General features: G+C 39.7%; 2 protein-coding genes across 6 annotated transcripts in view; one reads left to right on the top strand and one right to left on the bottom strand.

The window, feature by feature from the left end:
- METTL9 (methyltransferase 9, His-X-His N1(pi)-histidine) overlaps positions 1-15,480 on the top strand; it is a 48,751-nt gene extending 33,271 nt beyond the window's left edge. For 2 of the 4 annotated variants that reach the window (XM_086375350.1, XM_086375348.1), the window contains exon 5: positions 14,781-15,480. In XM_086375350.1, coding sequence (XP_086231476.1) covers positions 14,781-14,983 — 203 coding nt within the window. In that variant the 3' untranslated portion in view covers positions 14,984-15,480. Of the gene's footprint in view, positions 1-14,777 lie in introns of all 4 variants that reach the window. The other 2 variants (XM_086375349.1, XM_086375347.1) reach the window with 1 other exon arrangement.
- IGSF6 (immunoglobulin superfamily member 6) lies at positions 1,710-12,327 on the bottom strand. Of its 2 annotated transcripts, XM_086375352.1 has the most exons (6): positions 12,251-12,327; positions 8,233-8,589; positions 5,573-5,679; positions 4,700-4,747; positions 4,273-4,350; positions 1,710-2,923 (listed from the first exon to the last, which is right to left on the bottom strand). In XM_086375352.1, exons 1-6 carry the CDS (start codon positions 12,315-12,317, stop codon positions 2,867-2,869), a joined length of 714 nt encoding a protein of 237 aa, XP_086231478.1. In that variant the 5' UTR covers positions 12,318-12,327; the 3' UTR covers positions 1,710-2,866. The 2 variants fall into 2 exon arrangements, with proteins under 2 accessions (XP_086231478.1, XP_086231477.1); XM_086375351.1 differs by lacking the exon at positions 12,251-12,327 and having other exon boundaries at positions 8,233-10,025.
- Positions 15,481-15,986: the final 506 nt, after the last annotated feature.

The following is a 15,986-nucleotide window of genomic DNA, read 5'->3' as shown; positions in this document are numbered from 1 at the left end:
CTTTATTTTTATTTGTGGCTTCTTAGATAAGATTTGTTCACAGTCCTTCACTTTGAAGTATTTGTCAATATTTTTGCATTTTAGCTTGGTCTCAAATTCTGTGCCTTAAGCATCAGTTTATGTGACTCGACTCCATAGACACTGAACTAGATGCCTATTAGCCCAGGCTTTCAAACTCTCTTAGCACTAATATAGTAGAGAGAAAGGTATGACTTACTCTGAAACTTTCATTAACACCTGTTGGTATGTGGTGTCACTGCTCTGGACTAGAGGGGAGAGTGTGTAGACACTAGAACCATGTCTGTTCTTTTTCATCTCCAAGCTGTTTTCAGTTTATTCTCTCTTGATTGTCTTGGAAAGTGTAAATTTCAACAGAAAGCTGTAGCTTGCTTAGTCCTTTTCAGTGGAAATTCTGGATGCTCAGGAAAATTAATGTTAGGGATTCAATGAGTGGTCCTTATGACAAGGCGTGAGGGTCAATGGCTAAGGAGTGAAGTGTGCTTCGTATCTCAGTTGAAGGGCTGAAAAAATATTTTTCTGTAGAAACATTGTTCAGTTGCATTCATGTAAGGGTATTTAAAAGACTTTTACGTACCAGGCAGTGCTAAGCAGTAGAAGTAAACAGAAATGAGACAAGTGCTTCTAGTTTTAAGATACTTAGAGACTAGTTCAGAAGATGTAAACAGACAGTGGCAGGATAATCTGAAAAGAAACATGAAGTTCCATGAGTTTAGAGAAGGAAAGTTCCATTAACTGCTGGAGGAGTTAGGGAGGTTTTCGTGTGGGTGACATTTGACGTGTGTTTGCATCTATGGTGTGTTTTACTGTATGCACACGCAACAGCAGTAAGATGGGAGCAAGGTGGGGTTCCCAGGTGGGGTTCCCAGTTCAGTGAGACCCAAGGATGGCGTGCAAAAGAAGCCTTTGGTTGTATAACAGTATAGCGGTCAGTCAGTATTGTTGGCTAGTTGGATGAATAAAAGAATGAATAATATATATATTTCAGGCACTCATATATGACCTCAAGGAATATAACTACTTGGGAAAATATGTTCCAAAATTTAGCTTAAAAATTAGTCTCTTAAACACAGTCCTTGCTTATATTGGGAAAAGTGTATTCTGAATCAAATACAAGTTTGTCTTAGGGATTTTGTTTCCTCATTAGTTACATGAAGAATGATATATTTTCATCCCTGAAAGGACCAAAGGTAATGACTTTCAGAAATCAAAAGGAAATGATCAGATCCCTTCTATTCACCTGGATGGTGGTAGCACTTAACCTTTTCTGCCATCTGGTTTAGAAGTTCATTTATTTCAGTCAGGCCAGTGGTCTCACAGTTGAGGGAGTATGCAAGACTGTTTATGTTGGGGTACAGGAGGGAAATGTTAACATTTTTATTTATATTGCTTTGAATGCCCATTGTTTAATTTCTGTTTTTGTGTATACACATATACACACATACATGTATATGCATAAACTACACAAAGCATATGTGTACTCACATGTGTTTTCACATACATTTACACACAAAATGAGGTGATGTGCCCCCCCAACCCAGATGGAAAGGTTAGAGGTCCCTGATTTAACCCATCAGTACAAAATGCTTTTAAAGAGATCTTAAAATATTTGAAAATTTAATCTGGGGTTTAAAAATAAGAATCGATCTCATTTTATACCAGTTTAAGAGGAACACTTTCAATAAACATAGTAGGTTGTAATTCAGGTTTAATAGCAGATATATACTTGCAGGTACTTTAAACAGATTTTTTTGTTACACAGAAGTAACTTTCAGAGAGCGATTCTCTAACATGTTTTCTTAGTGAGATGGTAGTAAGTACCATAAGCCTCCTTGCTACACACTGCGCCTTGTCCTGCATTTCCCTCCTTAGTTGGTTAAAAATCACACTGCAGTGCGTAATACAAAACTATACTCTGTATGATCCCAACTATGTATAAAGTGTAGGTTTGTATAAATGTGTGTGTGTACATAGGTATATTTTTGTGTGTATGTGTGTGTGTAATACAATGACTTAGTAAAAGAGAAAAAAATATATGGCAAAGGCTTGCTCAGTTCCAGTGCTTTGCCAAAGCCTTCCCTGGTGCTGTTATTTGGCGCAAGACTGACACCTAGAGTCCATTGTAGCTTATTTATTCTGAGGTTTTCTCTGGCTGAACCTTCTGCTTTGGATTTTTTGTTAAAATAACTAAAATGTTATCATAACTAAAATGTTGCTGTGTTCTATTGTGCCCTCACTTTTTGTTGGTAGCAGGATGTAAGTTATTTTGCATACCCTGGCAGGAAAATGTGTACTGTGCCACTGGCCCATTGCAACACTAGAGGAAATAATACTTGCTGCAAAATACTGTTCAAGATAATTTTTCTCTAACTCAGATTTTGACACATTCCTTCCTCTCTCCGTTCCTCTTTCCCTGCCAACTTGGTCTAGTTGGCCCACCACATCTAGAAACCATAAAGACAGTTCTTCCAGGCAAGACTGAGGCACTTGGTGTGACTTCAGATCATCTTCAGGGTATCAGTCATCATGTGGTTATGTCAAATGGAGCAAATACAGAAGGACATATGCTTTAATTGGAAGTTTTTGAAGATGCTTGACTACTTAGAATTCTCCTACCTAGCAAATTAGAAAAGTATTTTTCAGTTGCATTTTGTTGGGTTTTAGTATTTTGGTAATTTCCATTAGTAATAGTTTCCTTATATTCTCTGGCATCCTTCTTGTAGCTAGTTGACTTTTCCATTTACCTTAAATTGTTTTCTAAAAAAAACCTGATGGGTGTATATCTACTAATACTTTCATAATGTCTGGAGTGGGATTTTCAGTGACTTCATTGAAAGTCAGAAGACTTCTATGGTCTTTCATAGTTAGAAAGCGCTGCTCTGTTTTCATAAGTGTTGTCTTTTTCCTGCAATAGTAAAATAACAAGACACATTTTAAGTTTTGTAACCAATAACAGCACACTAAGAGCGACATATTAATTACAGTGCCGTCTTGCATTCTCCAGTAACCATAAAGGTCCAGTTTCCACTTTGCCTTTATTTGGAGTAAGATGTGGGAACTAAAGAATAACTTTCTTGTTTACATGCCATTGTCAAAGCCCTGACTGAGGGCTTTAAAATTCCTACTTCCAGGCTTGTCTTCTAGCCATTTAATTTGGCCTCTCTGCTGAAAGGTGCCTGTGTCAATAAAAGAAGAGTGTGAACATGCATTTGTAATTATTCAGAGTGGCATCTTAGGTATTTATAATTAAATCACTTCTTTTTGTACTTCTATATACATTGAAGGATGAAGTGACTATTTAGATGATACTATTTCCTGGATGAAAATCCTTTTTAGAAATCAGATTTTAAAAAACCACATCTCGTATCAGAATTCTGTTTCATTTGCCCTCATGGCTGCTGTTTAAGAAAATATCTCTGCTAGTGTATAAGTTCTTTATTTTGTATATATTTTAATTTAAATCTGAAAAGTCTGATCAGGTATCGTGGAAACTGTCTGCTCTACTAGCTGTAAAACAATGTCTTGTTTGAAAAAACCTGTTTTTATAGGACTTTAAGACTGTGTAAGGACTATCAGAATGTATTATAGTCAATATATACATTCTTCCTATCACTAAACATCAAAGGCTGAAGAAATACTCATCTTTTATTCTTATTATCTGTCTTTTCTAATGTGAGCAAGTAAGTTTTCTGTATAATTTGATCCACAGATGTTTGCAACATTTGCTTAATGGTTACTACTGATGCAAGATACAGTCCAAAGAAGCTTTCAACCCACAAAAGCATCCTTGTCTGTATTGAAAACATTACCTGTATCCAGTGTGTTTCAGAAAGATTTCATGTCACTAAGATGCCAACCTGGTGTCTATTTGATATTGCATCAGATGTCCTTTGTTACGTATTTATCAAAACAAATGCATTTTATGAAAGTCCTCTTTCAGACTCTTTTTAAAGAAAAACTTGATTATTGACAGCTTGCTGGCAGCCAAGTTTTTTTAGTTAAACATGCTTTATATCTTTTTAGTTAAGCATGCTTTTTCGCCTGGTGTCTATTTGATATTGCATCAGATGTCCTTTGTTACGTATTTATCAAAACAAATGCATTTTATGAAAGTCCTCTTTCAGACTCTTTTTAAAGAAAAACTTGATTATTGACAGCTTGCTGGCAGCCAAGTTTTTTTAGTTAAACATGCTTTATATCTTTTTAGTTAAGCATGCTTTTTCGCCTTACATCTTTTTGATATTTTACACTTACAGTTTGTTGGCTTGTTTGTTGTCTCTTGCTATATAGCTCTTGAGCAATTTCCTGAAAAATACGCCGAGCACTCTTTTTCTATAAATACAAATAAGAAAAAAAAATGTTGTCTTATGATGAAAAGCAATGATTATTGCACGTTATCTGAGCCTTTTCTTTCTTTATTGGCCACCAGTCTTAGAAACTACCCTACCCAACACATCTGTACCTACAGTTAACTCTTGTATTTTGAGTATATTAAGTAGAATTTATGATTGAGACCTGTCAATTTGCCATATATTCTACCACTTGAGAATATAATTTTTATCAACAATAGGAAACAGTACGAAAGTTGTTCTGTGATGATGTTCTGTTTCTTAAATTATTTTCAATGTAAAATAGTTAATAACCACAATTCTGAAGATGTTTTACCAGCATTGGTGTGTACCTTTTGTGATTCTTCTGTTTCTTTCTTTCTTTGAGTGTTAGATTTTGCCTGTCAGGAAGAAAAGGAAAGTCTTACAAGACATGTTATGTACTCAGAACAATCATGGCAGATATCTCATACCATAATAAGGTTAAACGAACTTCATATTGAAGTAATATGCAGTAAGAGTAATTTTCATGTCACTTCTGAGGTGTTTTTATTAATAGCTCAAGCTGATATTGATAATAGGATTTATGGTAATCTTAATATAACGCATACATATCCCCTCTTATAGCATGTGAACAATGAGAAGTATAGTCTTTCTCAAAAACTTAAGGCCTCTTAAAGATATTTTAAGGCAGTGTCTAATCTCTCTCTCTCTTTTTTAAATATTTATTTAGCTGTTCCGGGTCTTAATTGCATCATGCAGGACTTTTAGAAGTATCGTGTGGGATCTAGTTCCCTGATCAGGGATTGAATCTGGACACCCAGCATTGGGAACATGGAGTCCTAGCCACTGTACCACCGGGGAAGTCCCTCCAGTCTCTTTCGTTAACCTTTTTCACTCTTAAAGATTGTTCTTAGGCCTTTCATACCTTCCCCACCAGTGGAAAAGTAGCGTGTGTCTGATGGTTATAAAGAAGGATCTCTTAATCCCATTTATAGAAAGAAAACCATATAAATTGTGTACTCTGGTTAATAATTTTCAGTGATGAAAACTTTTTGCTTTTTTCTGCAGACCTCTTCTGCAGTAGGTATTTCCTGCAGATGCAAAGGGATATGTTAATTAGGTGAGCTATTTCTGAGGCTCCCAACATGTGGAAAGGTGGAAATTATTTCCTTAGGATAATTTTCAAGGCCATAGGGACATCTAATGCAAGATGTTTGACTTACTTTGGTGAGGACGATGAGGATCACGAGCACACTGGTGATGTAGATAGAGAACAGGACTAAGAGGGCTATCAGGGCGGACTGCAGTTCCTTGCTGAGAACCTTCATCTCTTTGTTAATTACAGACAGAGAAAGAGACAGTCACTATTGAAACATATTATTGCAAATATATGTATAAAGTGTAATTGAAACTAAATGTTAAGGGGGACACATGAGCTTATGCTATTTGGCTATTCATATAAAAATTTATTCAGGGGCTCTTGATTTAGAAGGCGCTCAAGTATATGATCAGAGAAGGCAATGGCACCCCACTCCAGTACTCTTGCCTGGAAAATCCCATGGGCGGAGGAACCTGGTAGGCTGCAGTCCATGGGGTCACTAAGAGTCGGACACGACTGAGCGACTTCATTTTCACTTTTCACTTTCATGCATTGGAGAAGGAAATGGCAACCCACTCCAGTGTTCTTGCCTGGAGAATCCCAGGGACGGGGGAGCCTGGTGGGCTGCCGTCTATGGGGTCACACAGAGTCGGACATGACTGAAGTGACCTAGCAGCAGCAGCAACAACAAGTATATGATAGTTAAAGCCAGTTCATTAGTTCTTTAAGTGTATTATGCCCAAAATGTTACTCATTTTTAAAACTTAAAATTTTAATAAATTCAATTATTTGTCATATGCTAAGAATCACTTTTTATGTAAATTGTTGCTTAAAGTGAGATAAACATTTCAAGACAGGTTGTTCAAGGGCATTTTAAGTTTCTTTTAGTAGATACAAGTGTCACCAGGAGTCTATGGAGTTAAAATTCTTTCCCACATATGTTTATGACCTTGAACTGTACACATAGGTAAGCAGGCCATACACTAAGATTATGGTGCTCACTGAACGCTTGTATGTTCAGTGGTGTTGTGTGTCTCTTCCCTCTAATAAAGCTGGAAGTAGAATTATTGAATCCATTTGTACATTCTGAATTTCTCCCTCGCTGCAGTAAGTGTCCTGTTCTCTAGGTAGTGATGAAGTAACACACCACATCTTCAAGTACACAATTATTTGAAGTACAGAATCCAATTAAATTTGTAATTGTTATCTGAATAACTTGTGCTTTTCAACTAAATAAGCCCGTAGATGCTTATCCTGTGAACTCAGTTTATACAACATACATTTTTCTTGTGAAACTTAACAAATCAACCATATCTGTAAAACTTAAAAAAGTTTCAAGTGTGAAATTAGAGGCTCTGTTAAAAAGGTAGGAAATTGCTGTTTCTGTCTTAATCGTATTTTCATTCCTACTCTTAAGAAGGGTGTTTCATCACATGAACTTGCAGGTTTGAGACCTCCTTCTTTACAAACCATTTTTCTTCTGGCTGTTGTTTTTTATAGAAGACACATGCATGCAGTGAGAGATACAAATTGCCACGGCTGTTGTGTGTTTGTGTTAATATCTGTTGTTTAGTCGTGTCCGACCCTTTCAGGTCCCATAGACTGCAGTGCGCCTGGCTTCCCTGTCCTTCACCATCTCCCGGAGTTTGCTCAACCTCAAGTCCATTGAGTTCGGGATGCCATCCACCCATCTCATCCTCTGTTGCCCCCTTCTCCTCCTGCCTTCAATCTTTCCCAGCATCAGGGTGATTTCCAGAGAGTCGGCTCTTCACATCAGGTGGCCAAAGTATTGGAGCTTCTGCATCACTCCTTCCAATGAATATTCAGAGTTGATTTCCTTAGCTGACATTAATTATTTGATATAAACCAGGCACCATTAAAAGTGCTTTATGTGCATTAACTCATTTATAATTTACCCCTACAAGTGAGCATAAACTAACATTAAATGATGGTGAAATAGCAAAAGTTCATTAGAACACCAAAGTAAGAATTGTAATATAGGACAATCTGGGCTCCTCGAAGTCCTGTGTTAAAACCAAAAGCCTGATCAATTTGAGTTTATGTTTTAATGGTCTCAGAGCTCATCGTACTAGTTTCTTTAAAGGGGAGAGGTCTGAGAAAAGCATGGAGTTACTGTTCTTCTCTTCCTTTCTCCAGAATCATGTGAAGCTTTTCCTCACAATTTCATAATTTATAGGTCTTAGCTAGGCTCATTGTCCTCACCTGCATGAGGAGATTGTCATGGATTTTAGTAAATCTAAGGAAACCACACCGACCCTTTTTCTGTTCATTATCTATGCACAAGGGGGTAAGGTCAGGGGTCCCCCAGTGGCTTTACCTAAACTTTGTGTTTATTCTTCATAATGCATATTTTTTTTATGGGTTCAATTTATTGATTGCTTCTGCTTCTTCAGTGTTTTGTTCTAGATGTTGCAATACCAGGCGAGATCCTAACAGGGCTCTCTGTTAAACGTCATATTTCAATCTGTGTAACATGGAGAAAGGAGGACATAGTTGGTCAGCCTTTGCCAGTGAAGTCTGGACATAGAGAGGACATAGAGAGTATAGCACCTGACATAACCCTGACTGTGTCCGCGGAGGCTGAGAGATGGGATTGGAGTAGTTGATCAGTCCAAACTGCATGTTGGCTAGTGTGAAGGTCACACTTTTCACTGGCTGAGCTATTAAGTTATCAGATGTATCTCCTAATCTCTGCATAGAAGTAAGTGATGCATTTAAGGGACCAAGCAGAACACACTGTACGGGAATAAAGCTTTGACTGACCTCTTACCACAAGCACAGTCCCTCTTCCCGTTTGCTTAGCTCTTGGTTGCTTTGAGTTGGGAAAGGCTATTCCACAGACGTAGATTGCACTGTCATTGAAAGTCAGCCTGTTCACAGTGAGGGAAACCTGGTTTTGTGCCGGATTCTCAAGTGTGTATTTGTCTGTCTTACTTCTGCATCCATTCAAGCACAGGTTCTTAGACTCATGAGTCCCGTAGCGAAACCACAGGCATTTTGGTTGCTCTGCAGGGCACCCCACTGTGGAGAAGGAGCAGGGCAAGGTAACGACCTTTTGCATGTAGTCCACTTGAAGTTCAGGTGGTTGAGACACTGAGACGGTGCAGTCATCCGCGACCCCTGTAGGAGGAAGCAGAGGAGCTTGATCAGTGGGCGTCTCACCTCCCTTTGTCCTGTGCTCCTGTTTTATCGACATTTTTGAAGAATCCACTGAAAACCATGGCTTTCTTGTTTTTACCTCACTCTCAGCACAGACAAGACTATAAAAGTAGACACTGGTGCCAATATTTTATGATAACTATAAATGGAGTATAACCTTTAAAATTGTGAATCACTATTATAAAGTTACGGTACACCCTTAACTTTTTTTTAACTTGTACATTAACTTTGCTGCTGCTGCTGATAAGTCGCTTCAGTCATGTCCGACTCTTTGTGACCCCATAGATGGTAGCTACTTCAATCCAAAAAATTAAGACTTAAAAAAAAGGTAGACGCTGGTGTTCCTTACTTTTCTTGACCCTCTGAGTTTCCTGACCTCAGGCTGCTGGAGCACAGTGATGTCTGGTACTTAAAGGGCAGCCCTGGGGGTGGGGTGGGGATCTCCTTTGCTGGAGGTGACAGCAGATCTGAGTTAGAAGGTCGGGGTCCACATGTACACTCGTGGTGTACTTAGGAGCTGTCCGTTGATCTCCCTGTGCAAATCAGTTGCTCTCTAGGAGTTTGTTTCCTTATCTGAACCCCTGGACTCATAGGAGTATTGCATTCAGTGTAGCAATAGGTATCAAAGCACATGAGCAGCAGGGATTTTTTTTTCCTGCCTTTTAAGGTTGTGATTGCTAGGAATTCATGACAGTTTACAGTTGTTCTTCAGGGAGTCTAGTTGTCCCAAAGGGAAACATTGTAAAAGGCAGTATGTACATCTGGGAAATTGCAGCCCTGGCTCAGCCAGCCTTTCGTTGTTGAGCAGAGGCCTGATGAGCTGGCCATGCCACTGCCCAGCAGGTTAGTTTCTTTCCTGGCTCGTGTGTGCTGCTTTGTAGCCTCTTGTAGCTTTAATTTACTTGAGCAGTATTGTGATTAGGAGTAGACATTTGAGTTTGGATCCTAGCTCTTGCTAGTTCCTAGCTCTCTGGTCTGTTTCCTCATTAGCAAAAGGGGGATAGTGTTGAGTATCATGAGGTTAGCAGGAAGTTTCATGGAGGCCATCAGTGCACAAGGAGTATTTACTTACCTGGGTCTAAGTAAGTATTTAATGAAAGGAGCTATTTCCGCTGCCATGGCCACTCCTGTCTCCACAGGATCATATGCCCATTTTAGAAATAGCTCTAAATAGAGCTCTAAAGAGAGAGAGCTCAGCTGATAAAGAATCCACCTGCAATGCAAGAGACCCCGGTTCAATTCCTGGGTCGGGAAAATCCGCTGAAGAAGGGATAGGCTACCCACTCCAGAATTCTTGCGCTTCCCTGGTGGCTCAGCTGGTAAAGAATCCACCCGCAATGCAGGAGACCTGGGTATGATCCCTGGGTTGGGAAGGTCCCCTGGAGAAGGGAAAGGCTACCGACTCCAGTATTCTGGCCTGGAGAATTCCATGGACTGTATAGTCCATGGGGTCGCAAAGAGTCTGACATGACCAAGCGATGTTCACTTCACAGCGTCATGTCAGCAGGGCCGAGACTAGACGCCCCATCCAGTGCTCTCCCCGCCGCCACATCATGCTGCTTCCCTGTCATGGGGGTGGGTCCCTATGTGGCCTTCTATCTAATCCCAGGTTCGTGAAGCTGGAAAGCTGCTCAGTTATTTATTACTGGGAAGACCTGCCCTCAGCCATTTTGGGGGCAAGGGAGGCTGTATGTGAAATACTGTTGGTTGAGGCAAACTGGAATTTGTGCATGTTTTCACTCTGACTTTGTGTGGTTACATGTTTCTACATGGTCTTATTTGTCTGACTTTTCCCTTTGCTATTGTACACAAAATTAAAAAATAATCCAAGTTGTCTGATACAAGTTTCATATGGGCTTTTTGTCACTTAACATTTTTCTTATAGGTCCTGACCCAGAGCAGAAGAATTAAAACTAGAATCATGGTATTTGTGACCCAGGTCTCTTCTCACCATGTTGTAATTTTTGTTATTTGTGCAATTGGAGATGAGCTGGGAGCTTTTTAGCAACCTGGTAAAGGTAAACCAGATGAGCGGGTAAAGTCAAGTCACTGGAGAAGACCAGGCTTCCTGCGTCTTCAGCCAAGGGGCTTAGCCTCTCTCCTAAGGCTGGTGGAAACGGCTTTATAAGGTATAGTAATCGTTAAAGTGTGGGAACTTGAAGTGGGCCTGCCAGAGTCGTGAGGTTAATCAGCAAGGTCCCAGTGTCAACTCCTCCATGAGGTAGTTTTTAAAAGGGAAGCTACCTTTTAACATTTTTCTTGGAGAACTAGTGTTCCAGGGTAAAATAAATACTTGCAACTTAGAAGTTTCATATCTCTGCTCGTGACCACCTCAGAAGGGAGAAAACCGGGTCCAGTGGTTTCCTGTGAGAGCCCAGGCTGTGAGGAGACGGCTGCTCCCCCCGCAGCCCCGCGCCATGAATGAGGCGGCAGCTTAGTGCAAAAGGGAAGTTTGGATACTGTGTCAGCCTGCAGCCCACTCTGAAGAGCTGCACTTTAAGAGCTCTCATATCCTGTAGGGGTTCTTTTAAACACAGTACCCTCTGGAAAGGTTGAAAGTTTATCTTCTTAGTGGAGGGAATAAAAAAAGATTACTGTTTTTGAAAACCAAGCTACAAAATACATAGAAAAGTAATTTCCGAACTTTCTAAAAAACGCCTTTATGGAAAATTTCGAACATACGCAGTAGTTGACCAGCACAGTAACTTCTCCGCCATCACCTGACTTCAGCCCAGTCTCGTTTCAGCTCTTCTCCCTACTTGTGCCTTTATCTCGTGTTATTTTAGGGCAAATTCCAGATAATTTGTCTGCACATCTTTCAGTATATGTCTTTGAAAGATAATTCTTTTGAAAAATAATACTAATTAGACTACTCTATAAAAGTAATATATATACACTTATTAGGAAATAAATAGACTTATTACTGAAAGTAGAAGCAAAAACATCACCCATAGTCCTTTCACCGCTCTGCCCCCACCAAATCACTGTTAACATTTAAAAATATTTCTTTACAGATGAGAAAAAAATAAGAGCTTTTGTTCCCTTTCCTGGCCTATGACCCAAACTTTGTGAGCAAATCTGAGATTATGAGATTTTTTAGAACAATGATGAAATTATTAGAACTGTGATACAGGAAACTCTCTCATAGAGAAAAAACAGGCAAAAGTATCCATATATTTGTGATATGGTTATTTTTCAAGGAAGGAGCCATTGCAGTTTTTTAAAATGACAGGTACTTCAATTTATAGAAATTCGGCTTTTTCTGAAAGACTGTTCTTTAAAAATATTTAAGTATTTAATTCAGAGTCAGTTTGCCTGTATGGGAACTGAATTGTTAATGATTAATGTGATTTTATGAATATTTTCAAGCCTTTGTTTGGTGAGGTACTCTTCTCTAAAGCAGCATGATAGCAAAGGAAGTTTTCAATGTTAATATTAATTTTTTTTCTCAGCTGTTTTTTTATTACCTATTTCTCTGAGAAAAAAGGAAATTTGTCACTTTAGACAGTTTCCATAATGTTATACATTTAAAAATCTGTAGGGGCTTAAAATATAAATGAATTTTTAGATGAAAAGTAGCAATTGATTTAAATAAAATGGAGGGAAAATAAAAGAACCTTACCGACATAAAACAGAATCAGATTGAATTCCAGACCGAGAATGATCTTTCCTCTGTTCACGGTCTCCATTTCTGTGTGTATGTATGAGGTGTGGGGAGTGTATTTGAAGAGAGTTTTGGCTTTTTTTTTTTTTTTCTAAGTAAGGAAGAAACAAAGAGAGGAACTCTTATTGAGGAAGCATAATTGGGAACTTTTTGAAATTGTGTAAAGATTGTTTGTAATCCAGTTTCACCATTTAAAGTTGAGATTTTAGCCTAGAGCACATTTCTAAATGTTCATATGGTCACATTTTTCTTGGGTTTTACAAATCCTCAAAGATGTTAGATGTTTTGGGTGAGATTTTGATTTACCTTGGTGCATATTCCTAGAAAGTATTGTTTGACAGATAACTCATACTTAAATTTTCTAGAGCAGTTCAGTCTCTGCTCTTGGGCATCTAATTTGTTCTTGGTGCTGGGCTGATAACTGCTGGAAATCAAGGAGAAGCAGCAGGAAATATCTTCATGTAGTGTGCTAAGTCACTTCAGTCGTGTCCGACTCTCTGCGACCCTGTGCACTGTAGCCCACCAGGCTCCTCTGCCCATGGGATTCTCCAGGCAAGAGTACTGGAGTGGGTTGTCACGCCCTCCTCCAGGGGATCTTCCCAACCCAGGGACTGAACTCACATGTCTTCCATTTTCTGCATTGGCAGATGGGTTCTTTACCACTAGGGCCACCTGGGAAGTCCATCTTCATGTAGAGACAAGAGAAAAATCAGTGAACAATGAATAAATAAGTTGGGTGCCATTAACTAATTGTACCCCAGTTTTGTTTAGTCACTAAGTCATGTCCAACTCTTTGCGACCCCATGGACTATAACCTGCCAGGCGCCTCTGTCCCTGGAATTTCCCAGGCAAGAATACAGGAGTGGGTTACCATTTCCTTCTCTGGGGGATCTTCCCAACCCAGGGTTCGAATCTGCATCTCCTGCATTGGCAGATTCTTTACCACTAAGTCACCTGGGAAGCCCTTGTGCCCAGTTTTGTGTGACCACTTTTATTGTGAAATAAATGTGTGGAATCTTTGTCATCCAGAACCCCATCCTAGTCCCTCGGGGGCTTCATCAGTCAGGTTATTTGTAAACAGCAGAAAGTGACTTGGGCTGACTTAATAAGCAAAAGGGAGTTTATTGAAAGGATTTGAGGGTAGCACAGTGAGTCCCTGGGAGGACTGGAGAATCATGTGTTGCGCTCTACATACAAGACACATGCCCCGAAGTCTGCTGTAAAGCTGATCTGAAGAGCACTGCCAACCGGCAAGCACTGTTGCCTTGGCGTGGCCCACAGCCTGTCAGTGGTACTGCTCCGTGCTGCCCGAGCTGCCTGGACTCACACCACTGCTCCGCCTTCCCAGAGAAGGAGTCTCACGTCCCCACCTCTGGGCCACTTGCTCCTCATTCCAGGTCTCAGGGGAGTGTTTCTGACCTGAGGTCATGAACCAGTGCCTGAGCTGCGAGAAAGAGGAGGGGGAAGCTGCTTCCCCAGGCTTTGCCTTCCACGGGGAAGAGGGGTGCTCGCTGCCGGAAAGCATGAAACCCTCTCCACTGTACTGTGTGTATGCTTGGCACCTGTTGATTATATATTTTGTCATTTACAGAAAGTTATTCTCAATCTGTATTTAGTAATACTTTTAGCATTACTGTGTATTTTTTTTTTTACATCATAGTTGCGTCTGAAAGCACCCCCCAGATTTTATATATACCACTGTGTGTGTTTGTGTGTGTGTGTCTGTAGTCAGTGCTTGGTATGTATGTGAACTGAAGACTTTTTCTAGCCCCCTAGTACCTGGGCATCTGATGCTCATGGGTTTGGAAATGACTAATGTTAACACAGACTTGAGTCACTGTTCCAAGAAATGCTAGGTTGATTCATCCATTCTAGTATGTTATCCTCTCTCTGGTTCTGGAGGTTAACTTGTGTGAAATTCTTCTGCAAAGTTAGAGAGTGGATTGACCTCCCTTGAAAAGCACACCAAATGATCTCTTTTTAGAAATTAAAACCCTCCGTTAACCTATTTTTATTTTCAGCCTGATAAACCCCTCTAGTTAATATGTGGCATGATTTTACTACACTAGTGGCGTTTTCTTACGTTTATCCAAAGCACTCTTTCAAACTTTGTTACACTCTGCCTCAATATTCCAGTGTTTAATAAGCAGTTTTCCAAACCTATTAACCATTACACACCAGTCAGTCTAAGGGAGGGTGATATCAAGAAACTGTCAGAGCAAGTAGTAGTGTGGGCTTTGGGTCTGGTTTAATGAGGGATTACACTTCTGTCCCAGTGTTCATTAACCTTGCAAGCTGGGGCACGTTCTTCAGTCTTCCTGTCTCTACTTCCTCTTTGTCCTACCGCTGGGTCACCCGGGAAATCATTCATCAAAGCACCCAGTGCTTGGCACACACCAAGTCCTTAGCAGATATTGTTCTTCCCCTCTTCTCTCTTTTGAGTAATCTGTTTGTTCAAGAATTTAACTTCATGTTTTTGTTTTAGTAGGTGGCAAGTGGGATAAACCATCGGAAATTTTGGAAATCAAGGGACAGAATTGGGAAGAACAAGTGAATAGTCTGCCTGAAGTTTTCAGAAAAGCTGGTTTTGTTATCGAAGCTTTCACCAGACTGCCATACCTGTGTGAAGGTGACATGTATAATGACTACTACGTTCTGGATGATGCTGTCTTTGTTCTCAAACCCGTATAAACAAGTGGAGGTTGGGGTCTTCAGAGTCCAGCCCAAGAATGTACACTCCGGAAGAGGATCTGCAAGTTCAGTTATGTGAAGGGAGGACCTTTGGGGACTGCCATTCTAAATATCATGTAGGAATTTTAAAAGCCAAATTACTAATTATTGCTTTGTAGTGTGTAAAAGGAATGTTTTTTAAAAAAACAAAAAACCAACTCTTTGAGGATTTTTATCAACTCTTTACTCAGTAATGCAGGTCACACTCCGATTATGGAAAATATTTTTTATACTTAATTGCAGTAGGGACTCATTCCCAAAGCAATAGTCATGACTTCACAGGGAACCAGTAAATGTGGGTTGTTTGTAATAAAATGAAGACTGGGCAATAAAGCTGTCTTTCCAGTTGCAAATATTGGTTATAAAGTATAGCCACTGATCCTCTTTCATGTTTAGAAATTCTGTCATTATTCCAGAAAATGTTTTTAATCATGCTAATAAACTTTTTTTGGAGGTGACTTTGGCATCATGTTGGAGTTACTATAAGGCTTCCCAAGCATCTTTAATTGCTTTGCTTCAGGTGTGCCCAAGTAGTAGCATATATGAAAGAAAGATGAAGTAGATGAGAATATATGGTAAAGGAAGGCTTTAGACTTGGGGTGGGGTGATTACTGCAAATTGTGATGAACACAAGCAACCCAGACTAACTCTCAAAAGAACAGCCTCATTCAGATGTACTTCAGGGACTACCCTCACTCCCCAACTCATATATATATGTTTTTTTTTTTTTTGAAATTCAGAGCAGTGGGTTCTGACTTTGTGGTAACTTGTGTCCTACACTCAGAATTTTGCTTTTCTGGACAATCTCAGGTTCTCAGAATTGGAACATTCAGTTTTGTCTACTGACAAGAACACCACCTAATATTCTTTCAATTCAGCTTCTTAACTCTGTCCTTGTATATACCTCTTTCACAGAACTTGGCTCTTCTCGAAATCCTTAACTGAGTTTATAGTTTGCCAGGAG

The sequence above is a fragment of the Bos grunniens genome, chromosome 25 (assembly GCF_055505025.1).
Source record: "Bos grunniens cultivar Pamir isolate PY7600 chromosome 25, Bosgru_T2T1.0, whole genome shotgun sequence".
In the NCBI taxonomy this organism is placed as follows: Eukaryota; Metazoa; Chordata; class Mammalia; order Artiodactyla; family Bovidae; genus Bos; species Bos grunniens.
This window is presented reverse-complemented; position numbering and strand designations above follow the sequence as displayed.

Bases quoted from the DNA above. Each gene is read 5' to 3' on its own strand.
- IGSF6 (XM_086375351.1), bottom strand. From the start codon at position 8,665: ATGTCGATAAAACAGGAGCACAGGACAAAGGGAGGTGAGACGCCCACT. The intron at 4,351-4,699 runs GTACACACCAAT...TTGTATTTATAG, and splicing joins AAACAGAAGAATCACAAAAG to AAAAAGAGTGCTCGGCGTAT. The intron at 2,924-4,272 runs GTAAGTGTAAAA...TTACTATTGCAG, and splicing joins AACAAACAAGCCAACAAACT to GAAAAAGACAACACTTATGA.